The sequence below is a fragment of the Panthera pardus genome, unplaced genomic scaffold (assembly GCF_024362965.1).
Source record: "Panthera pardus isolate Hobbes unplaced genomic scaffold, ASM2436296v1 HiC_scaffold_2, whole genome shotgun sequence".
Classification (NCBI taxonomy): Eukaryota; Metazoa; Chordata; class Mammalia; order Carnivora; family Felidae; genus Panthera; species Panthera pardus.
The window spans coordinates 121721960-121746521 of NW_026526765.1; the positions used below are offsets into that span (position 1 = coordinate 121721960).

General features: G+C 41.6%; 3 protein-coding genes across 3 annotated transcripts; all 3 read right to left on the reverse strand.

Annotated features, from left to right (window-relative positions):
* Nucleotides 1-3804: 3804 nt before the first annotated feature.
* On the reverse strand, nt 3805-8326 carry LOC109252196 (protocadherin beta-11). The gene has a single exon (XM_019424452.2). It carries the CDS (start codon nt 8323-8325, stop codon nt 5932-5934), a length of 2394 nt encoding a protein of 797 aa, XP_019279997.2. The 5' UTR covers nt 8326; the 3' UTR covers nt 3805-5931.
* Nucleotides 8327-8851: 525 nt separating this feature from the next.
* LOC128772513 (protocadherin beta-16-like) lies at nt 8852-24367 on the reverse strand. The gene is made up of 2 exons (XM_053907410.1): nt 19528-24367; nt 8852-8924 (listed from the first exon to the last, which is right to left on the reverse strand). The coding sequence occupies exons 1-2, from the start codon at nt 21781-21783 to the stop codon at nt 8901-8903; spliced, it is 2280 nt and encodes a 759-aa protein (XP_053763385.1). The 5' UTR covers nt 21784-24367; the 3' UTR covers nt 8852-8900.
* On the reverse strand, nt 13985-17471 carry LOC109252193 (protocadherin beta-10). The gene has a single exon (XM_053907409.1). The coding sequence runs from the start codon at nt 17024-17026 to the stop codon at nt 14633-14635; it is 2394 nt and encodes a 797-aa protein (XP_053763384.1). The 5' UTR covers nt 17027-17471; the 3' UTR covers nt 13985-14632.
* Nucleotides 24368-24562: the final 195 nt, after the last annotated feature.

Consider the following 24562-nt stretch of genomic DNA (forward strand, 5'->3'; position numbering starts at 1 on the left):
ATACTAAATGTTTTTGTTCCCCCAAATTCACATGTTTAAACCTAATCCCCAGTATGATGTTATTTGGAGAGGTAAGGCCATTGGGAGGTGATTTGGTCATTAGGTTGGAGCTCTCATGAGTGGGATTAGTGACCGTATAAAAGAGATCCTAGAGAGCTCCCTTGTGAAGACACAGCAAGAAGAGAACCACTAGGAAGTGGACTCACCAGACAGAATCTGCTTACACCCTGACCTTGGACTTCCCAGCATCCATAACTGTGAGAAATAAATGTTTGTTGTTTAAAAAAAAAGGGAGACTGGCAGGGGTGGGGGGAGTGGGGTGAGGACACAAGTTATTATATAGGATATAGCATGAATTTAAAATTTTATCCTATGGAAAATTATAACACAATGTAGAGTTTTAAACATTTGATTAACATGATTGCATCTGCATTTTTGAAAAATCAGTTTGAAGGAAGTATAGAGAATCAATTTCAGGAGGAATGACTGGAATCAGAGACACCAGTTAGGAGATGGTGGCAGCCTGTTTAAGAGTAATGCTGGTGTGGATGGAGAGAAGAAGGATGCTTAGAAAGATACTTAGGATCTGGTCACTGATAGGTTGCATGTGGAGAAAAAAAAGGAAAGAATCAAGGATGATTAACACACTTCTGGACTTGGCAACTGGATGGTTAGTTGTGTCATTCCCTAAGACAGAGAACACTGAAGAACAAAAAAGACTGAAGTGGAAAAAGCTGAAGTCAATTTTGTACGTGCTGATACTAACATGAATGCCTTGGAAGATATGTGTAAGTGTTCGCACATGCATGTCCCTATGTGGAGCTGTATGTAATTATATATAGAATATAAACTGGGGTAGATATGGACTTTGGGTTTCACCAGCATGTATATGGTGATTGAAACCATGAGAATTCTAAGATAATCAAGCAAAAGTATGTCAGGTAACAACAGAAGAGGCAAAAGTCTGAAAAAAACACCTTCATTAGAAGAGAGAGGAAATAAAGTATCTTTTAAAAGACAAAGACAGCTCAGAGTCGAGAATCATGAAACCAAAAGCAAATAGCATTTCAAGGATATGAGGAAGATCAATGGTAGCAAATGCTTCAGTAAACTCAAGAAAAATGAATGTTGAAATGATTCCTTGTATTAAGAAGATGGTCATTGTGGAGGATTCTAATAGATGTCTGCCAAAACCTGTTCCCTGTACCCAGGCACATTGGCTATTCATAGTTGCCAGTCCCAGTCTCCCTTGTAGTTAGGCATGGCCAATTGAATTAAGTTCTCACTAACATTGTGAATAGAATTTTTGTTTGCCACTCCTAGGTCTAGAATAGAAGACATCTAGATGTGTTTCCTCCCTCCCAGCCAGCTAGAACCTAGATGTGGCAGTGACTCAGCTACAGTCATGCAGATTATGACATTGCAGTAGGAAATGTAGGAGCAATTACTTGGAACAAAGGACTGTAATGAGCAAAGCTGCCTCGTATACCTAGTCATTTACACTTGAACTGTTTTAAGGATATACACACTTTTACAAGCCACTATGTAATTGTACTGCTTTGTTCAGCAATATAACCTTATCTAACTTGTACAGAAATCTTCAACCACTTTTACAGTAGCTGTTTAGAATGGTCACAATGAAAATCAGATTGCACTTGGTTGAAAAGAGAGAAGGATAAGGAAGTAAAGATGACAATCCTTTCAAATTTAGCTCCAAAGAAAAAAATTGATAGTCTCTGGAGGAGTCTTGAGACTCAGTAGGGTTTTTTTTAAACCTAGGGAAATTTGAACTTATTTAAAATGCTGATTTGTAGTATTCAATAGAGAGGGAGAAAAGAGAAGACTTAATCAAAGTGAAGCCCCTAGAAGGTGGTTAAAGATAGGATCCAGAAAACAAATGAAGGGATTGGACTTGGGTAGAAGGTCATTATAAGTACCGATGCTATCCAGTGTGTAGGTTTGGGGCCAGAAATTTAAGAGAATTCCTATCTGATAGATTCTATTTTCTTGGTAAGGTATTAAGCAAGTTATCTGCTGAAAGGGGTGGGTAAGTAAGTAGTAGAGTGAGAAATTTAAAGTAAGATAACTAGGTTTGAAGTAGTTGTTATGAAGAATAGAAGAGAAAACTGATTAGGAAAATATAAAATGATTTCTTGGTCTTGAAAGCCCAATTAAGTAGATGTGATAAAATTAGTGTGATAGTAGTGATAATTCTCTAACTTTCCACTTAGAGAGTGCAGCATCCCTGACATGACAGAAGAGGAAGGAGACAATTATATTCATCTGGAGTGGATTTTCATCAGGTGATTTTTGTGAAGGAAAATTGAACAAGGGAATAGAGAATATGGGCATGAGGATGATTAGAAGTGGTAGACCAGGGAATCAGCTGAACAGGAGAGAAATTAGAACATGAAGGGAGTTAATATATAGTAAAAGCATCGTGGAATAAAGATTCTAATAAGGTAAAGACAAGATGTGACAGGAATAGCAGAATGAGAGGGTTAAAGACATAGTGGATTATATTCTCAGAGAGATATCTGAAATTTTTATTTCATATAAAGAACCAAGTTGGGGTGGTAGAAAAGTACAGCACATGGCCAGGGCATAAGGATTGAGCCAGAGGAGAGGTGAATATCTAGGGATTGAAAAGCCATGTTGTTAGATTAACCAGTGGACCTGGGAGTGGTAGCAGGACTTGAAGTAGAAAGGAGATGAGCAGAACAAAGTGTTTGTAAGCTAAAATGTCTTTATGTCCTTTCTCATAGTGAATTCCAATGTAAATTTTTACTTGATTTTTATTGGTAACGATTTTCAGGGAAATCATCTCTGGGAGGCTGGGCCATCTCTCACATTTCCGTTTTGTAAGTGACCTTTTCCCCAGTGGACAATGTATAGTCCTTTGATATAAAATTGGCTGATCCAGTTTGAATTCTATGCATTGGCTTAAATTTAACTATAAATGAGTTATTTGATGCATAAGAACAAAATTTGTTTTTAGTTATACCTTTGAAGAGAATTGGTTGGTTGCTTTTATCTGGGCATCTGAGCTCCTGAAGGCCTGGCCACTCTCCATTAGAGTCAAGAAACACATAGTTCTTTTTATAAATACACAAGTCCCAAGTCCTCCTGTTCAGATTTCTGGAAAAACTTGAAGCAAGAAAACCTAGTCTTTTTTTCTGCTCTTGCAACACATTAGATTTTCTGCCTGAGCTATTTGAAATTTTTTAATATACATTTATTTTTGAGAGAAAGAATGAGACAGAGCATGAGCAGAGGAGGGGCAGAGAGAGGAGACAAAGAATCTGAAGCAGGCTCCAGGCTCTGAACAAGCATACGGCACAGAGTCTGATGTGGGGCTCAAACCCATGAACTGTGAGATCATGACCTGAGCCTAAGTCAGACACTTAACCGACTGAGCCACCCAAGCGACCCGTGCCTGAGCTATTTGAACTGCACTTTCCCCCTCCCATATTATAGATGACAGAAGGCCCATCTAACTTGGGACACAGGCTGCTAGAACCACTCTCACCACTGCTATTAATAGCATTATTGACATATCACTTACATACCAGAGAGTTTTCCCATTTAAAGTGTACAGTGCAATGGTTTTTAGTATATTTCCAGAGTTGTGCAATTATCACCACAGTCTAATCTCAGAACACCATGCCCTAAAAAGAAACCTGTTACCCTTTAGCCACTCTCCATCCTATACCCTCCCTCCAGCTGTAGGCAACCACTAATCTGCTTTCTGTCCCTATAGATTTGCCTGTTCATAACATATCATACGAATGGGATCATACAATATAGGATATTTTTAAAGTTTATTTATTTATGAGAGAAGGCACAATTTGGGGAGAGGAAGAGAGAGAAGGAGAGAGAATCCCAAGCAGGTTCCATGTTGTCAGCACAGAGCCCAATGTGGGGTTCAAAAACAATGGGATCACGACTTGAGCTAAAGTCAGACACTTAACCAACTGAGCCACCCAGGTACCCCAAGAGAGGAGGTAATCTTAATACTTGACTTTGATTTATAAATTTTTTATGAATCTTTGTTCTCTATGTAAAGCAGCTTTCATTTAGGGGAGGAAAGAACTTGCTCCTAGTTCCTCTTCTAAAAATAGGAAATTAGAATTTAATTAGCCTGCAGAAGAAACTTCTGTTCCCTCCATTTGTCTTGAATTCAAAGCATTATGAATCAGTTTATGCAGTTCAGAAGAACCGGTAGTGAAATTGTAGCTTTCGGAAAGTGTGAACATTATTTTGGATATGCTAGAGCAAGAGATTCTGCTTCCCGACATTAACTAATACCTAGCCCTGCTAATTGAGAAGATAAAGTTTTTAAATTTATTAAAGAGGCAGTTTCTGGCACTGATTCTAGAGGTACTAGAGGTAACAGAACAATCATTTTCCTCACCCTCACCCATTTCATCCTTCCTGTGCCTACTCTCTCTCTCACACACTTCCTTTCCTCGATAGCCTCACTGATTTTGTTTCTCTACACTTTCTTTCCACAATGTATAGACTTTGGGCTTATTGATGAGATTCACTGGCAAACTCTTGCCCCAACAATGAAAGCTTTCTCTTCTGTAATGTAGTCACATTACTAAAGCCAAGAGTGGTTTGTTGGTGCCTGTGCTGCATTAGACAAAACTTTCTCTTACAATGTGTTCAGAAAAAAAATGTTTTGAATTAGAAACTTAAAGGATTATCGTTTGATACTTCTCAATGCTCCCCAAATACTTACATATATCTCTGAGAAAAGTGGTTTTCACAATTTGGATTACAGTCCATTATTAGTAGGGTCATGAAATCACTTTAGTGGATCATAACCATGCTTGAAAATTAATGAGAATGGAATAATATGGGCAATTTCAGACTTCATAAAACATCTAATAATTATTTACAAAACATTTCTTTCTATTATGTTTGTATATTACATAATATATACAACATAACTTTTCTGTTGGCTCTCATTTTACGTTTGGAAATTAGTACCCAGGAGCACTGGCTGGCTCAGTCGGTAAAGTGTGCAACTCTTGATCTTGAGTCATGAGTTCAAGCCCCACGTTAGGTATAGAGAGGACTTAAAAATGAATTAAAAAAAAAGAAATTGGTGCCCTGTGTGTGTGTGTGTGTGTGTGTGATTCTGGGAGGATACAGAAAGCAAAAATTATAAATATTAGCATACAGTCCACTTTATGCTATACAAATAATTATTCAGATGGATTCAAGTGGATTGTATCATAGCTTTGTAATATCAACAAGAAATCTGGAAAATTATAACTTCATATTCCAAGACTCTCTGGGTAGCCACAATATTGATATGCTTTCACAATCACTCTCCAGGATGCATGAAGAAAAGATGCTAAAAATTTGGCTCTGGCCCTTTCTAACAAGGTGATTACACTTACAATACTATTAAGGACATGATTTTTCAGGTGTATTTTAAACAGCAATAAACATTTTTAAATGTTAATATAAATGCAGTGAATTTAAGGAAACAAAAATTACATTTCTGAATAGTAACCATTACTACACCGCAAGAAAAAAATGCAAGAAAGAATGAAGAAATACTTGCACACTTGAAATACTCTGAAAATGGTCTGCTTTATTTTACCATAAGCATAATTGTGGGTGAAAGTTCAAAATTCAACTGGAGAGAGGGTCATGGACAAAAAGTGATTTGGTGTTATAACTTAAGGACGCAAACTCATTACACATTAAGACGCCTTGGATTACAAAATAAATTACCATCTCATTACAATCACAAAGATAAACATTCTCTTAAAAGTAAAAATGGGTAGAATTTGTGACAGTATAAATGTACACTGAATACAATTTAAAATACACACAAATTAGGGGAAATAGCATTGATTTGGAAGGGGCAACAAAAAAGTGTCATATATGGAATATAAAAGCTACTTATTGTCACTATATATTGAACCCAAAGCTATTGCCAAAGGTAGGATTTTCTTCCGTTTCTTTCCCAGAGCACTGGGGTGGGAGGTTCGGGATAATCGGCTTCAAGAACTTGAACTCACTAGTCCCCGAGCCTCCCCGAAGACACACCTCATATTGGTAGCTCTGCGACAGCGTCCCCGCGCCGCTGACGTCCACCAGGTGGCCCGGAAAGTGGCCCTCGGGCCCCGAGCAGCGACCCGCAGACGCCGCCCGGCTCCGCCTGCACAGCCGCACCGCCACGAACACCAGCACCGAGAACAGGAAGAGCGACGACACGGACGCCAAGGCCACGACCAAGTAGACGGTGAGCGGGTCTGCCCGCGCCTCGGCCGCCGCCACCTCCGGGAGCGGCAGGTAGGGCTGCGAGAAGCCGTCCACCAGCAGCACGTGCAGCGTGACGCTGGCCGAGCGCGGCGGCTCGCCATTGTCCTTGACCAGCACCACCAGCCTGTGCTTGACGGCGTCGCGCTCGCTCAGCAGCCGGGCCGTGCGCACCTCGCCGTTGTGCGCCCACACGCCGAACAGCCCGGGCTCCGTGGCCTTGAGCAGCTGGTACGACAGCCAGGCGTTCTGGCCCGAGTCGCCGTCCACCGCCACCACCTTGGTCACCAGGTAGCCCGCCTCGGCCGCCCTGGGCACCAGCTCGGTGCAGGGCGCAGAGCCGTTCTGCGGCGGGTACAGCACGAAGGGCGCGTTGTCGTTGTCGTCCAGCACCAGCACGCGCACCCGCGCCTGGCTGCTGAGCGCGGGCGAGCCGCGGTCGGCCGCGCGCACGCCGAACTCGAACGCCTGCAGCGCCTCGTAATCCAGGGACCTGAGCGCGAACAGCTGCCCGTTGTCCGCGTTGATGGACACCAGGGAGGCCAGGGGCAGCTGCGGGTCCGCGGGCGGCAGCAGCGAGTAGGTGACCTGGGCGTTGGCGCCCGAGTCCCTGTCCGTGGCGCTCACGCTGCCGATGTGCAGGGCGGGGCTGTTGTTCTCGCGGACGCGCAGGGTGTAGGTGGTTTGGCTGAAGGCGGGGGCGTTGTCGTTGACGTCGGAGACCGTCACGGTTATGTTGTGCTGCGTTTTCAGCCTGGGGGTCCCCAAGTCGGTGACGGTGATGGTGATGTTGTACTCGGCCTGGCTCTCTCTATCCAGCATTTTCTCCGTTTCCAAAGTGTAATAATTCTCAACTGAAGATTTTAGCATGAAAGGGAGGTCTTCTGGGATAGAACAAATCATCCTCCCATTGTCCCCAGAGTCTCTGTCTCGGATGCTAAAAACCATAACCACAGTCTCAGGCGAATTTTCTGGGATTGGACTGGTAATTGACGATATGGCTATTTCAGGAGCATTGTCATTCACATCCATCACCTGAATTCTGACTGTTGATTTTCCAAAGAGACCTCCCCCATCTGTAGCTTGAATGATTACTGAATATGATTCAATTGTTTCAAAATCCATGGATGCTGTTAAACTGACTTCTCCAGACTTTTGATTAATTTCAAATGTCTTGCGAATATCTTCTGAGGCATGGGAAAAAGAATATGATATTTCTCCATTTTTTCCCGAGTCGAAATCCCAAGCTGAGACGGTGACAATGAGTGAGCCTAATATGCTATTCTCTGGAATCTTCACCTCATAAAATGGTTGCTCAAACTCGGGGGAGTTGTCATTAATGTCCACAACCACCACCCGGACAGTTGCAGTCCCAGACCTAGGTGGAGACCCACCATCCAGAGCAGTAAGGATGAAACTGAGCTCCGACTGCTCTTCATAATCCAGTGCCTTGTCCAGAACCAACTCTGGGTATTTCCTATTGTCCGGATTGACTCGCATTTTAATGTGGAAATGAGAGTTGGGGCTTATTATGTAGTTGTTTAGAGCATTGATTCCTACATCTAAATCCTTCGCACTTTCTAGTAAGAACACAGCACCAACAGGACTATTCTCTGGGATTTCTAGGAGCATTTCTTTTTCTAAGAATATGGGAGAGTGGTCATTTATGTCCGTGACCTGGAGCTCAATGCGTAAAAACTGCAAAGGGTTTTTCATTAATACCTGGAAATGCAGCACACAAGGCTCAGTGGAGCCACAGAGTTCCTCCCGGTCTAGCGATTCGCTTAAGAGCAAATCCCCTGTGTTTTTGTCCAGCTGCAAACGGTTTTTGTTATCATTAGAGACCACCTGAGCCCCCCTTGAGAACAGCTCACCCACTTCTACTCCCAGGTCCTTTGCCAAGTTGCCTACAAAGCTCCCACTCTGCATTTCCTCTGCCACAGAAAAGCGCCCAGACTCGGAACCCGCCTGAGATATTCCTAGCAAAACAAAGAGAAGCAGGACTTGCCTTATCTGCAGAGTGTCTGCTCTTCCGTTCTCCATAGCCCCTTTCCTGAAAGCTTCCTGCAGAATCGCTTCAGCTACCCTTCGCAGTTCTGGGAAATGTGCCTCTGATAATGTCCGTCGAATCTTCGGAGGCCTAAGGATTTTAACCCCTTTGAATAGCTTGTAGTTCGCCCTTTGAAGGTGTGTTCTTTTTGTCTTCCCAACGCTCTGTGCGCACTGGGTAACAGGGCCCAGAACATCATCCAATTCAGTTTCTTTTCCCCCGGCGCGATGTTATCCTGCAGCGCCACCATGCGTCTCCACAGATTTTCAGTTAGATGAAAGCTACCTAAATTCCACTAATATAAATGTCCCTTTAGAAACAAATGTTGTTTTACTCATTGTGTTTAGTGATTAAAAATATATTCTATCTTCCATAAGAATTGTTTTATACTCTTTACAGTTTCTGATGTTGTTAGTATTGTTTTAAAAACAAGATGTGATTCCTGGCCCCAGAAGTTTGTAATATTTCTGAGAAGACTGAAAACCTGAAAGAAGATTGCATCATTACTTGGCCTTCTTTTGGTTGTAATGCAAAGGGAAAGTATACATGAGTCACTTTGAGAGTCTTCTCAGAGGATATGAAATTGGATAAACTGTAAGATGGAACACAAATAGATAGTTATTATAGTACAAGAAGGCATCTCTGTAGATTTCCTTAGCAGTGAACTGTGAACTGGGAGAAAATGAACTAAAATATTGGGGTGGAACGCATTATGTAAAGTCATAATTTAGTTCCAGCTTCTCATAATTTACCAAAGTATTTAATAAGTACACAAACATGCTAGTTTTGTTTAAAGCAGGCTTACTCCTAAAGCCACCTTCCCTTAGGTTCACAAGATTTATTCCAGCTACAACTATGGTCACCTGCTTTCATTTTCTGCCCCACAAGAGATTCCCATTCCCAGTCATAGAGCAAAACTTAGTTTTACTCTGATTAGACTAATTAAGATCCTATACCTGCTATTGAAGCAATCATTATTTCACGAGGCAGAGAATTATAACGTGGAGATTTTAGTCTCAGAATCTGAAGACCCATCTTTGGCCTTGCTTTAACTGTCTGGGACCACCTCGGAAGCTTTGGGTAGCCTGAGTCCTAGCCAAAGTGAAAGGTTGCTACATAAGGAGGGAAATTGTTTGGAATAGATGCTATACATTCAATGATCTCAAAAATGCTCTCAAAAATGGATTAAGGAGGGATCTAAAAAATTTGCATCTAAAAATGTTAAGTTCAAATTACATTTAAAAAATGTAAGATAGATACGTTATTGAAAAATTGACCACTACAAGGGTAGAAATAGAAAAGTAGGTGGGTTGACTACTCTTAGTTATTCTCCCTCCTTTAAAAATACTCACTAGGGGGCTCCTGGGTGGCTCAGTCAGTTGAGCATCCTATTTCTGTGAGTTTGAGCCTCGAATCTCTGCTGTTGGTGCAGAGCCTGCTTCAGATCCTGTCCCCCCCCCCCCCCGCCCTTTCCCCAATTGTACTCTCTTTCAAAAATAAACATAAAACCCATAAAATACTAACTAAAATGACAAAAAAAGAGCAAAAGTGGTATGAACACATAAAGACTAAGAATGCACAAGTGAACACCCAAAATTTTGATGACAGAAAGCCGAAAGAAGAGCAATTGAGTTAGCAGTTCTAAGAAACATGTAAAGTGCCTGCATTGGAAATGTTCATACAAAACTAGTGGGTTTGTCCTACAGTATTCCATTTATGTACAAGATTTAGAGGAACCATGTGTAAGAAAGCTGAAGTCAGTTAAGAACTAAAAAGGAAAGTTGGATAGTCCAAGTATCTCAGAGGCAGAGAAATTAAATGGGATGACCCCTACTTTAGGAGACCTTAGGCAAAGCTGAGTAAAAGTTGAAGCGTGAAACTAAAAATAGGGAGGTGAAGCAAAACTTTGCATCCTGAATGATGAAATTTCCAGATCACCCTTATCATGCAATACTCTCCAATTGTAGCACACAGGGTATATACCTGATCTCCTCTCTAACTTTCCTTCACACAGCAGATATTGTAGAATTCTAACCTGGAGAATATTAAAAGCTTAAAGATTTACACATAATGGGACGCCTAGCTGGCTCAGTCAGTGAAGCATACAACTCTTGGTCTCTGGGTTGTGAGTTCAAGTCCTGCATGAGATGTGGAGATTACTTAAAAATTTAAAAAATCTTATAAAAAACCATTTACACATACTAATATTCGGAAGGGTCTCCCAAAATAATAGTCTTATCCTAGCATGGTTACATTAGAGTGAAGTCCTACCATCAACAGGCCTCACGCACTCACAAAGAGCTGACAGGATGGTATCTCTTCGTCCTTCCATCCAAACTTCCTTCCTTCCTTCCTTCCTTCCTTCCTTCCTTCCTTCCTTCCTTCCTTCCTTCCTCTGTCTCTGTCTGTCTCTGTCTCTCTTTCTCTCTTTCACTGATGCTGGGATGGGCTCATTCCCACAACTCTGAGATCATGACCTAAGCCGAAATTGAGAGTCAGAGGCTAAACCATCTGAGTGACATAGGAGCCCCTCTCATCACTCTTAAATATGAGAGCATCATCCTTCTTTAAAGTTTATTTATTTATTTTGAGATAGAAAGAGCACAAATGGGGTAGCGACAAAGAGAGAGGGGAGAAAGACAATCCCAAGCAGGTTCCACACTGTCAGCACAGAGCCTGATGGGGGGCTTGAACTCATGAACCATGTGAGATCATGACCTGAGCCAAAATCAAGAAGAGTTCGATGATTAACATACTGAGCCACTCAGGCGCCCCTGAGAATATCATTCTTAATAATGAAAAGATAGCCCAGGACCACAAGAAATTTGAAGAAATACCTATGACATGACATAGCAAGGTCAAACCACCATCTCCAAAAACAAAAACAAAAACAAGAGGAAATAGACATAATAGAGAAAACAGAAGAAAGTCTTTAAAAATGTCTAATATCCCCAGAGCAGTAAAATCTCATAAGAGCTAACACTTACTGAAAATTTGCTCTGTCATATCCATTGTTCTAAGTGACACATATGCTTTTATTCATTTAATATTAACAGTAACTTCATGAAGTATGTGTTCTTACTATAAGATTGAGAATAGATTATGGCTTCAGTCCCCCTTACTAACTATATAACCTTGGATAAGTTCTTAACTTCCCTGTAACTCACTCTCATTTTAATAATGGATGTAACGGTTTCTACTGCATAATGCATTTTGTGTATAATGTATTTTAAAAGAATAAATTAATTATAGATGAGAGAAGATAATACATTTACATATCTACAAAAGGATCCTATGCAAAACACTCAGAGAACCAAAAGAGCTATTAAAAATAGTTAGCCAAAAAGAAAAACTTAAATATAAAGGTTGGATTATAAAATAAATTGTCCAAAAAAGTAGAGCAACAGACAGAGAAAATAAGGAAAATATTTAGTGTCTTAGAGTATCAATCTAGAAGATCCAATATTTAACTAATGAAATTCTGGATAAAGTGAGAATGTAGAAAATTCAAGGGAGAACTTATTATCAAAAGCATAACAAGAAAATTTCTCAGAACTGGAAGTGAGAGTTTAAATGTTAATAGAGTACACCCCTGTGACCAAATAGATAAATAAGTGATAATAGAGTATTTTCAGAATATGAAGAAAAAGTTTCCAATTCTTCCAGAATGAAAAATTAGGGGTGACATTAAAAGAGATCAGAATTAGAAGGCACTCAGTATTCTGAACAGGGACTCTAATTGCAATCAGTAAAAAGAACACTGCTTTCAAAATGTGAGGGAAAATTATTTTCAACTTAGAATTTTACACCCGAAGTATCACTCAAAAGAAAAACAAGAGTGCTTTACTAAGCAAATTTTCAAAAACTTTCACCTCCTCTGAATCATTTTTATGAAACTAGTGAGAGATGTGTGTTAGTTAAGTAAGGAATACGCTAATAAAAAAGAATATATTGGATCTTGTAAAAGGGGACCAACACAAGAAAGTAATAAAGGAAAAAGTTCTAGGGTGACAGCCATTAGAACAACCAATGTTGGAAAAAATTAACAAAACTAAAAGGCAACCTAAGTGATGGGAGAAGATATTTGCAAATGACATATCTGATAAAGGGTTAGTATCCAAAATATATGAAGAACTTATACAACTCAACCCCCCAAAAAAAACAGTTTAAAAAGGGGCAGAAGACTGAATAGACATTTTTCCAAAGAAGACATTCAGATGGACAACAAACACCTGAAAAGCTCACCATCATTCATCATTGGGGAAACATAAATCAAAACTACTGTGAATTATCACCTCATACCAGTCAGAATGGCTAAAATTAACAAGACAAACAACAGGTGTTGGTGAAGACACAGGGAAAAGAGAACCATCTTGCACTGTTGGTGGTAATGTACACTGGTGCAGACACTCTAGAAAACAGTGTGGCAGTTTCTAAAAAATTTAAAAATAGAACCACCTTATGATCCAGCAATTGCACTACTGGGTATTTATCCAATGAATACACAAATACTAATTTGAAGGGATACATGCACTCTCATATTTATGGCAGCATTATCAACAATAGCTAAATTATAGAAAGAGCCCAAGTGTCCACTGACTGATGAATGGATAAAGTAAGATGTATGTGTGTATGTATATATGGAACGGAATATTACTCAGCCATAAAAAGAGTGGAATCTTGTCACTTGCAACCACATGGATGGAGCTAAAGAGTATTACGCTAAGCAAAATAAGTCAGAGAAAGACAAATACCATATGATTTCACTTGTATGTGGAATTTAAGAAAACAAACGATCATAGGAGAAAAAAACCAAAAAACAAACTCTTAACTATAGAGAACAAACCAATGGTTACCAGAGGGGAGATGGGTGGGGGATGGGTAAAATAAGTGATGAGGATTAAGAAGGGCACTTGTAGCAATGAGCACTGGGTGTTGGATGGAAACACTGAATCACTAAATTTTACATCTGAAACTAATATTTACTCTGTATGTTAACTAACCAGAATTTAAATAAAAACTAAAAATAAAAAAAAAAGAACAACCAGTGTTAATGAATCAGAGATACAAAAGGTTCTGGGTGAAAGATCTAAAATAAATTGATAGGTATCTGGCATTTTTTAGTATTTAAGAGAATTATTGTTATTGAAATGAGAGTTAATGTGAAAAATCAATAATAGTAAATACAAAATGATGCAAGTAAAAACAAGGATCAAATCTAGGAATTAAGTTTTTCAAGAAAAGAAATGTAATCATTACACTAATGTGTATTTTGAAGTAATTTTTGCAATATACATAAAAACTACTAGTTTAACCTAAAAAAATGACAGCTCTATTGGGAGAACAGGAGAAAGGGCACATGCAATGTTGTATGTGTATTAGTTGGAAAGTAAGGAAGTGAAATCATCTTTTGTCATATGAAGGAGTGATTAAAGTATAAAACTGTTAAGATATAGTGGCATAAACATATTACTTCAAAAGATGATCAATTCTAGAGAAACTACTCCATAAGAGGGGCCAGACATTGAAGAATTTATTGTTTTTCTTTGTGACTTTTAGTTCATCGTGATTTAAAAATTTCATCACTAAAATATATTTATAACACGAAATGAAAAGTGAGTACCTTTCCAACAGTCCACAAATATTCTTCACAAATTTTCAAAATGCTTTTATTTATTTTCATGCAGGTTATTACATTTTTTTGCCATTAAGAGACACGACCTATTTTTTAACATATGTCAGCAAAAGTGAACACCAGAAAATAGTAAGAGTAGTGTATTTGAAGGAAATGGAATAATAATATGACTACAAGATATTACTGTAGTCCCATATCACTCACAAAATGATCTCTCTCATTTTCTCACGAGCAGAGTAAGAGAGAAATATCTTTAAAACGCTAGATGACATGATTTTTTTTCACATGATGAAACAGAATGTTAGAGAAGATCAAAAGTGGAGGGATGTCTGCTGACATGAAGGAAATACAAGGTGATGAGGACAGAGATTAGTCTATGAAATATACTAAAAGGAAAAGACAAATTTCGATTTTCTAGGTAAGAATAACTACATCCTTGTACATTTTGAAATGATTAAACCTTAAACTATTATTTACAAATGAGTGCTAATTAAAGCTACCTATTGATTAAATGCAAAAAAGGATGAAATGACATTGTAAATCATAGATATATAGTACTTAAAATTAGGCTTAAAATTGTACAATAACTAGGGATTTTAAAACTAAACTGATATTGATATGATTGTACACCACTTAAAAGTGCGTGAAAATATGAAAAAGAATTTTTACTGTAAGTTAAATCCAAAGCTATTTCGAAAGGTGGGATTTTCTTCGCTTTGCCCCCCAGAGTCCTGTGCCTGGATATTGGGGATAATGGGCTTGAGGAACTTGAACTCACTGGTCCCCGAGCCTCCCCGAAGACACACCTCGTACTGGTAGCTCTGGGACAGCGTCCCCGCGCCGCTGACGTCCACCTGGTGGCCCGGAAAGTGGCCCTCGGGCCCCGAGCAGCGACCCGCAGACGCCGCCCGGCTCCGCCTGCACAGCCGCACCGCCACGAACACCAGCACCGAGAACAGGAAGAGCGACGACACGGACGCCAAGGCCACGACCAAGTAGACGGTGAGCGGGTCGGCCCGCGCCTCGGCCGCCGCCACCTCCGGGAGCGGCAGGTAGGGCTGCGAGAAGCCGTCCACCAGCAGCACGTGCAGCGTGACGCTGGCCGAGCGCGGCGGCTCGCCATTGTCCTTGACCAGCACCACCAGCCTGTGCTTGACGGCGTCGCGCTCGCTCAGCAGCCGGGCCGTGCGCACCTCGCCGTTGTGCGCCCACACGCCGAACAGCCCGGGCTCCGTGGCCTTGAGCAGCTGGTACGACAGCCAGGCGTTCTGGCCCGAGTCGCCGTCCACCGCCACCACCTTGGTCACCAGGTAGCCCGCCTCGGCCGCCCTGGGCACCAGCTCGGTGCAGGGCGCAGAGCCGTTCTGCGGCGGGTACAGCACGAAGGGCGCGTTGTCGTTGTCGTCCAGCACCAGCACGCGCACCCGCGCCTGGCTGCTGAGCGCGGGCGAGCCGCGGTCGGCCGCGCGCACGCCGAACTCGAACGCCTGCAGCGCCTCGTAATCCAGGGACCTGAGCGCGAACAGCTGCCCGTTGTCCGCGTTGATGGACACCAGGGAGGCCAGGGGCAGCTGCGGGTCCGCGGGCGGCAGCAGCGAGTAGGTGACCTGGGCGTTGGCGCCCGAGTCCCTGTCCGTGGCGCTCACGCTGCCGATGTGCAGGGCGGGGCTGTTGTTCTCGCGGACGCGCAGGGTGTAGGTGGTTTGGCTGAAGGCGGGGGCGTTGTCGTTGACGTCGGAGACCGTCACGGTTATGTTGTGCTGCGTTTTCAGCCTGGGGGTCCCCAAGTCGGTGACGGTGATGGTGATGTTGTACTGGGCTTGACTTTCCCTGTCCAGCCCTCCTTCTGTCATGAGGATGTAAAAATTTTCCACAGAGGGTTTCAGAAGGAATGGCAGATTATCTTGAATGTAGCAGTGCATTTTTCCATTTTCTCCAGAGTCTCTGTCTTTAATTCTAAAAACAGCCAGTACCGTCTCAGGAGAGTTCTCAGCGACATGGTTGGAAAGTGATGACATGATCAGTTCAGGGGGATTGTCATTGATATCTAATACTTCCACCAAAACGGTACATGTTGCAGCAAGACCCCCTCCATCCATTGCCTGTATATTTATTTTGTAAGACTTTACTAGCTCATAATCAAGCAACACTATGAGGACAATTTCTCCAGAAAAAGGATTGATTTGAAAGGTTTCTCGAATATCTTCAGAAGCATCAAAAAATGAATAGGATAGGTCTGCATTGACTCCAGAATCTATATCTCCTGCAGAGACTTTTGCAATAAGAGACCCTACTGGGCTGTTTTCTGGGGCCTGGGTCTCATACATTGTCTGAGAAAACTGGGGAGCATTATCATTGATGTCCAGGATCACAATTCGTATTGTGGTGGTCCCAGACCTGGGTGGAGACCCACCATCCAGTGCCGTGAGTGTTAAACTGAGTTCGTGCTGCTTCTCCCGGTCCAGTGCCTTATCCAATACTAGTTCTGGATATATCATGCCTTCATCACTGTCACTAATTTTAATATGGAAAAAAGGGTTCGGGTTGATAATGTAGCTTTGTATACCGTTAAGTCCTCCATCTGAATCCTCTGCTCTTTCTAGTCGAAATGCTGTCCCTTCAGCTGTATTTTCTAATATTTTTAAGACCGTCTCTTTGTCCCGAAACATTGGTGAATGATCATTTATGTCCCTGACCCTCAGCTCAGCCCGGTAAATCTGAAAGGGGTTATCCATTAAAATTTGGAAATACAGCAAACAGGGCTCTGTGAGGCCACACAGCTTTTCCCGGTCCAGTTTCTCATTTGTGAGCAAATCTCCAGAATGAGGATCCAGGAGCAAGTGTTGTTTGTTATCAGAGACCACCCGGGCTCCCCTTGAAACCAATTCCTGGTCCCCTAGCCCCAGATCCTTTGCCAGATTAACCACAAATGATCCTCTCTCTGTTTCCTCTGTCACAGAATATTGTCCAAACCCAGAACCTGCTAAGGATACTCCCCCAAACATAAAGAGAAATAGGACTTGCCTTTGTCTTGGGCAGCACAACATTCCAGCCTCCATTGCTTTTTCAGAACACGTCTTTTGTCAATGTTGGTCACAATCACAGCTCCCAGCATACAGAACCAGCAGTTGCAACCCCCAGACCTATGCCATTTGTAGCAGGAGTCTGGGTTTTTTTCCTTTTCCAATCTTGGGCCAGTACAGGTTTTCTCCCAGCTCATCTGCCTTGATCCTTTTTGTTAATGCCTTCCGCAGCATTCTCAGTTCATGGTCGATTTTTTTTTTTTTTTTGGTCTCTTTAGCCTGCAGCGCCACCGCGTGGCCTCCAACAGACTCAAATGGCTCTACCCAATTTGTGTGTGTATTTACAATTTTTTTCTTTAGTGGCTCATTTAAGTATTTCATTTTTCTTTTCTTTTGTTTGGTAGAAAGTAATGTTGAGATAGAGTACTGCTCACATTGTTGAGATTTTTCACTGATTCATGGGAAAAGTTAAAAATTCAAAACTTGGGGGCGCCTGGGTGGCTCCGACGGTTAAGCGTCTGACTTCAGCTCAGGTCATGATCTCACAGTTCGTGGGTTTGAGCCCCGCATCAGGCTCTGTGCTGACAGCTCAGAGCCTGGAGCCTGTTTCATAGTCTGTGTCTCCTCTCTCTCTCTGACCCACCCCTGTTCATGCTCTGTGTCTCTCTGTCTCAAAAATCAATAAACATTAAAAAAAAAAATTCAAAACTTGGAAAATGTTTCTAGCAGTTAACTCTGTCCACCTCATTGTGCTACATTTAGTTCTGTAGTAGGCCTTTCACTCCTGAAACTACTCCCATGCAATGTCATGAACCAAAGTGGAAAACAGTGGTGACCTCTGGGACCAAAATAACAGATTTTACTTTTCCAAAAACATTGACCAAACTGAAAAAAGAAACTTGTTTCACACATTCTTCAACAATTTCCTTAAAATCTAATCATATTGCCTAAATATAATCATCCAGAGGGAAGGGTTTAGGCTTTCCCTCCTCTGTGCTCCCATAGAAACTTGTATAATTGCTCTGTACATATTACTGCTTCCTGTTTCATGCCAATTTGTCCCTTATTCAAGTCAACCTGTCCCTATGTAAGGATGGAAGGATGCCTTAATCATCTTAAATTCACAAATCAGACACTCAATTCTTGCTATATTACGGAATGGATAAATAAGCTCTACTTACTAGGATATGAAACGACCTTCTGTGCCTTAAATCCATACCATTTGAAAATTGTATTCTTTCACTTAAACTCATTCTTATCAACTTGTTTCTTTTTTTCATATGTCTTTGTTTTTCTTATATTAGCTTTAAAATTACTTACAAAATTAAAGAAGGGACTGGTCTTTATTTTAAAGTCCCTCTTAATTAAAATCTGGTGGGATCTAATTTCTCTGTACCAAATAAAAGGGAGGGAAAGAATAGACCAGCATAATGCCTATCCAAACACTACCTACAGTAAGAAAAGCATGATAACATCTACCTCATAGAAAATTTTATTCAAAGGCCTAATATCCAGAAATAACTCTGTTTTTCCTCTAATAAGCAAGTGATACAGATTAAACTGAAGGACATTGTAGAGGGAAAGGGCTAGATACTGCCAAAAACTCTAACTGCTAAACGAAGAATCTATACCATATAAACTTCTGACGATTTCTACAGTTCTTTTCCAACTGAATGGGACTGCTTTGTTAGCCATTAAAAACTTAACAGGAATCTCTGGTTTTTTTCATACAGGATTTAAAACAAATGATTAAATATTTCTACATGATGCTATAAAACACCTAAACATTGTTTTTGTCTCCAAACTTACATACACATACACACACTCAGTATCTTACGGAGGTGTTTCTTCTTATTTTACATAAGATTTATTAGGGATTTATTTATCTTATCACACAATGTAAATACTTTAAAGATGCAAATACCAATAACGGGAAAACAACTTTAAAAAAGTAATAGTTTTAAAAATCTCTATAATAAAAATTGAGGTCGATAAACCAACAAAAATACCAGTTTTAAAAGGGAAGAGAAGAACTACCAAATAGGAAATGCGTAGATCACATGCACATTATTTTCATAACTGAAGAAGCTCCGGAAAGAAAACTAAAATGAAAATTGTGAGTACAAAGCCAATAAAGACACTTATTCATAAAGTAGTAGAAAATGTTAATGGTATCATCTTTGAAAGTAGAGCTTATTTCACTTACTGGGATTCTACTGAAAAATTCACTGGACTAAAATATGAGGGTAAAGAAACCTGTGAAGAAAGGTATAAAAATTGGAAATTGAGGATGAACCAAATAGAGAAAATTAAACAACACCTTATTTGTGGTGGCAGGCATAAACAATTTAGTCAAGAAAAAAATTAGAAGTTAATGTCTTTATTAAATAGGTTCCTAGCAATAATTAAATCCCAAAATTATTCTGGAAGGGGGGATTTTCTTCCACTTCCTTCCCTGTGCTCTGAAACTGCAGATTAGGGATAATGGGCTTGAGGAACTTGAACTCACTGGTCCCCGAACCTCCCCGAAGACACACCTCGTACTGGTAGCTCTGGGACAGCGTCCCCGCGCCGCTGACGTCCACCAGGTGGCCCGGAAAGTGGCCCTCGGGCCCCGAGCAGCGACCCGCAGACGCCGCCCGGCTCCGCCTGCACAGCCGCACCGCCACGAACACCAGCACCGAGAACAGGAAGAGCGACGACACGGACGCCAAGGCCACGACCAAGTAGACGGTGAGCGGGTCGGCCCGCGCCTCGGCCGCCGCCACCTCCGGGAGCGGCAGGTAGGGCTGCGAGAAGCCGTCCACCAGCAGCACGTGCAGCGTGACGCTGGCCGAGCGCGGCGGCTCGCCATTGTCCTTGACCAGCACCACCAGCCTGTGCTTGACGGCGTCGCGCTCGCTCAGCAGCCGGGCCGTGCGCACCTCGCCGTTGTGCGCCCACACGCCGAACAGCCCGGGCTCCGTGGCCTTGAGCAGCTGGTACGACAGCCAGGCGTTCTGGCCCGAGTCGCCGTCCACCGCCACCACCTTGGTCACCAGGTAGCCCGCCTCGGCCGCCCTGGGCACCAGCTCGGTGCAGGGCGCAGAGCCGTTCTGCGGCGGGTACAGCACGAAGGGCGCGTTGTCGTTGTCGTCCAGCACCAGCACGCGCACCCGCGCCTGGCTGCTGAGCGCGGGCGAGCCGCGGTCGGCCGCGCGCACGCCGAACTCGAACGCCTGCAGCGCCTCGTAATCCAGGGACCTGAGCGCGAACAGCTGCCCGTTGTCCGCGTTGATGGACACCAGGGAGGCCAGGGGCAGCTGCGGGTCCGCGGGCGGCAGCAGCGAGTAGGTGACCTGGGCGTTGGCGCCCGAGTCCCTGTCCGTGGCGCTCACGCTGCCGATGTGCAGGGCGGGGCTGTTGTTCTCGCGGACGCGCAGGGTGTAGGTGGTTTGGCTGAAGGCGGGGGCGTTGTCGTTGACGTCGGAGACCGTCACGGTTATGTTGTGCTGCGTTTTCAGCCTGGGGGTCCCCAAGTCGGTGACGGTGATGGTGATGTTGTATTGGGCTCTTTCTTCTCTGTCTAGTGCTCTGTTGGTTACCAAGGTGTAAAAGTTCTTCACTGAAGGTTTTAGAAGAAAAGGAAGGTCATCCTGGATGGAGGAAACAGTCTTCCCGTTATCCCCAGAGTCAGGATCTGAAACACTGAAAACAGCAACTACAATCTCAGGTGAGTTCTCCAGGATAGGGCTGGTGAGTGCAGACATGGTCACTTCTGGGGGATTATCATTTACATCCACCACCTGTAGGAGAAGAGTGCATTTTCCTGAAAGGCCTCCCCCATCTGTGGCCTTGATGTCCACCTCATAAGATTGAACTGTTTCAAAATCTACTTGTTTTCTCAGTTGAATTTCTCCTGTTACAGGATTCACCTCCAAAGTTTTGCTAATATCTTCTGAAGGCTGAAAGAGCGTGTAGGCTATTTTTCCATGTACTCCGCTGTCTAAATCTCTGGCAGAGACAGTGACAACCAAGGAGCCTACGTGGCTGTTCTCAGGAATTTGCACCTTGTAGATGGGCTGCTCAAACTCAGGGGCGTTATCGTTGCTGTCCACCACTTCAATGCGCACCTGAGCGGTCCCATACCGAGGTGGAGAGCCGCCATCCAGCGCCGTTAGGGTTAAAACGATTTCAGGCTCCTCCTCCCTGTCCAGCTCTTCTTCCAACACCAGCTCAGGGTATATTCTGCCGTCACTGAGTTTGCGGGTTAGAACCCGGAAATGGGAGTTGGGGCTGATTTTATAGTTTTGAACATTGTTGCTTCCTACATCCAAGTCCAGAGCATTACTCAGAGGGAATGCAACTCCTAGAGGACTGTTTTCAGGTATTCTTAGAATCATTTCTCTTTCGGTGAACACAGGAGAATTGTCATTTATGTCTTTCACCCTCAGTTCAGCCTGAAATATCTCTAAGGGCTTTTCCATTAACAGTTGGAAATATAACAAGCAAGGGTCAGCTGGACCACATAGCTCCTCTCGATCTAGTTTCTCGTTTATGACCAAATCCCCAGTCTGAACCTTGAGCTGCAAATGCTCTTTGTTCCCCTGAAAAATGATCCGAGCCCTGCGGTTGTACATCTCTGTCAATCCCAACCCCAGGTCTTTTCCTAGATTTGCCACAAAGGAGCCTTTCTCCATTTCTTCCACTACTGAATAGGGACCTAACTCGGCACCCACCCCAAACATGCTCAGCAAAACAAAGAAAACTAGGACTTGCCTTTGTCTCAGATAGCACATCCAGCCAATCTCCATTGCTCTTTCATGAAAATTTGGTTTACAGGAGCTTTGTGTATGTCCAGGATCCTGGTAGCCTGGTCCTGCAGTCCAGATATCAAAACTATGCCACTAAATATAGTTTTAAAGAGATTTCAGATTCACGTTTGCTGTGGCCAAGAAAAACGTACTTTAGCTTCCAGGCAATGTGAAATTGTTTGGCTGGATACTGGAGCTGCATAGGCAATTCTGTTTTTCATCATTTAACCTGCAGCGCCACCATGTGTTCTCACTGAGTCTTATATTTTCCACAAAATACTCCTAAATGTACCGAATAAGTTGTGTAAAATGTGTTCTGTAATATAAAACAATGAGCTCTATTTTCATGTGATGTGTGTGTGTTCAGATAGAGCTCTGTGTTGTTGCACAGGAGGAGTACAAAGATCAAACTGTCACTTATGTTACTGTTAAAACCTGTTGAGAGTTAATGATTAAATAAAATAATTAACATTTAAGCTGAAAACAATGTACATTTAGGAGCAAAATGTTTTTGAATTACCATGGGAACAGTTTCACAAGTAGATCATTTTCATGGTACACATTACAGAATTACAAATGAATGGACACTGCAAAATTGCAATTAGTGACAGTTCTAAAGATATTATTTAACCAATGTGTTATTAAATTGCATACTTCCTCGTCTTTACAACACCGAAGACTGAGAGCTGTTTTTGCAATTTTCAAGTTATTGAAAAATTATTTCCCAAATACATAGATCTCAATATTAGGCCTGCCATGCTTTTGGATTCTTTTAAAATATATATATAACAAGAATAATTTGTTATATTTAAAAAGGTTTAATGACATATAACTCACATACCACACAGTTCACTCATTTAAAGTGTACAATTCAGTGAATTATAGTATATTCACAGAGTAGTACATCCATCACCATAGTCAATTTTAGAACATTTTCATCACCCCTCAAAATCCATACCCTTTAGCAACAACCCTAATCCCCTATCCCTCCCGTGCTGAGCCCTAATCAATAACTAATTTACTTTCTATCTCTATAGATTCCCCTATTCTGGACTTTCATATGAATAGAATAATTTAATATGTGGAGTTTTGTGACTGGCTTCTTTCACTGAGCATGTTTTCGAGGTTCAAGTTGTAGCATGTATCAGTACTTCATTCCTTTTTATGGATAAATAATATTCCATTGTACAGATATATATCACATTTTGATTATCCATTCGTCTGTTGATAGACATTTGGTTTGTTTCCACCTTTTCACTATTCAGAGTCCTGCTGCTGCAAACATTCATATACAAGAGTTCATGTGGACATAAACTTTCATTTCTCTGGCAGAATTGCCAGGTCATAAGGTAGCTCTATATTTTCCAAGGTGGCTGCACCATTTTACATTCCCACCAGCTTTGTATCAGCATTCCAGTTTTCCCACATCCTTCCAACACTGGTTATCTGACTTTTTGATTCTACCCACTCTAGTGGGTATGAAGTTGTATCACATGATTTTAATTTGCATTTCTCTGATGACTAATGATGTTGGACATCTTTTCATGTGCTTATTGTCCATTTGCATATCTTCCTTAGAAAACCATCTATTCAGATCTTTGTCCATTTTAAACTGGATTATTTATCTTTTCATAATTGAGTTGCAAGCGTTCTTTGTATATCCTAGATACAAGTCCCTTTCAGATTTGTATTTATTTGTTCAGGCTTTCCATTTCTATAATTTGAATTGAATTGCAGTAAGCTTCATATCTTTATCAATTCAGTGTTTTTCTTAGTAATTCTTAGAAGTTTGTTAAATACCTTGTCTGGGATTAAAGCATCTAATCAATGAGGCCTAAATTCCTGTTATAAAGACCTTTATGTGCTTTCCATTGGCTACCAGTGGTATTGCTAGACTGGATGATTTTCTTCCAAGCAGCCAATCTGTGGTAGATAGAATAATGGCTACCCACCCAAAGACATCCTAATTCCCCAAATCTGTAAATATGTATCTTACATGGCAAAAGGTTTATAGATGTAATTAAATTGAAGATCTTATGAAGGGAATATTATCCTGGATTATCTGGGTGGGAAAACTTTTGTTGGGACTGGTCAAAAGGAGATGTGATTATGGAATAATCTGTTTAAGAGATATAGTATTTGGTTTTGACAATGGATGAAAGGTGACATGAGTCAAGTAATGTAGGCAGAATCTAGAAGTTGGAAAAGACAAAGAAACAGATTCTCCTCTAGAGCCCAGAAAGACATGCACTCCTGCCAACACTTTGATTTATCCCAGTGATACCTATACCAGACATGAGACCTAAAAAGCTATAAGGTAATACATTTTTTTGTTTTAAGCAACTTTGTGGTAATTTTTTATAGCAACAATGGAAAAAAAATACGTTACACAAGTATGGATATTCATGCACCTCACAGCTGAGTCAACAACAATTTATCACTCTACAAGAATAGTTTCCCACAGCAATTGCTGGAAGATGTCTGATTCAGCTCCAGTAAGCCATCCTTTCAGAATAAAGTCATTTATGACTCTCTATATTTTTTGCAGCATAATTTTTTTGTGGAGTTGCCAAAGATGTGGTTAATTTTAACAGAACATAGCTGGAGCCTATCAGTTTTGTTCCTACTAAATTTCCAGAATCTCTAAATTATTCAGTGAAAAAAATTCTTCCACATCATTGCCTATACTTCTCTGAAATTAGTTATTTCATTTAAAATTAATGCTAGAATATGAGGAGCACCTGGGTGGCTCAGTTGGTTAAGCATCTGACTTCAGCTC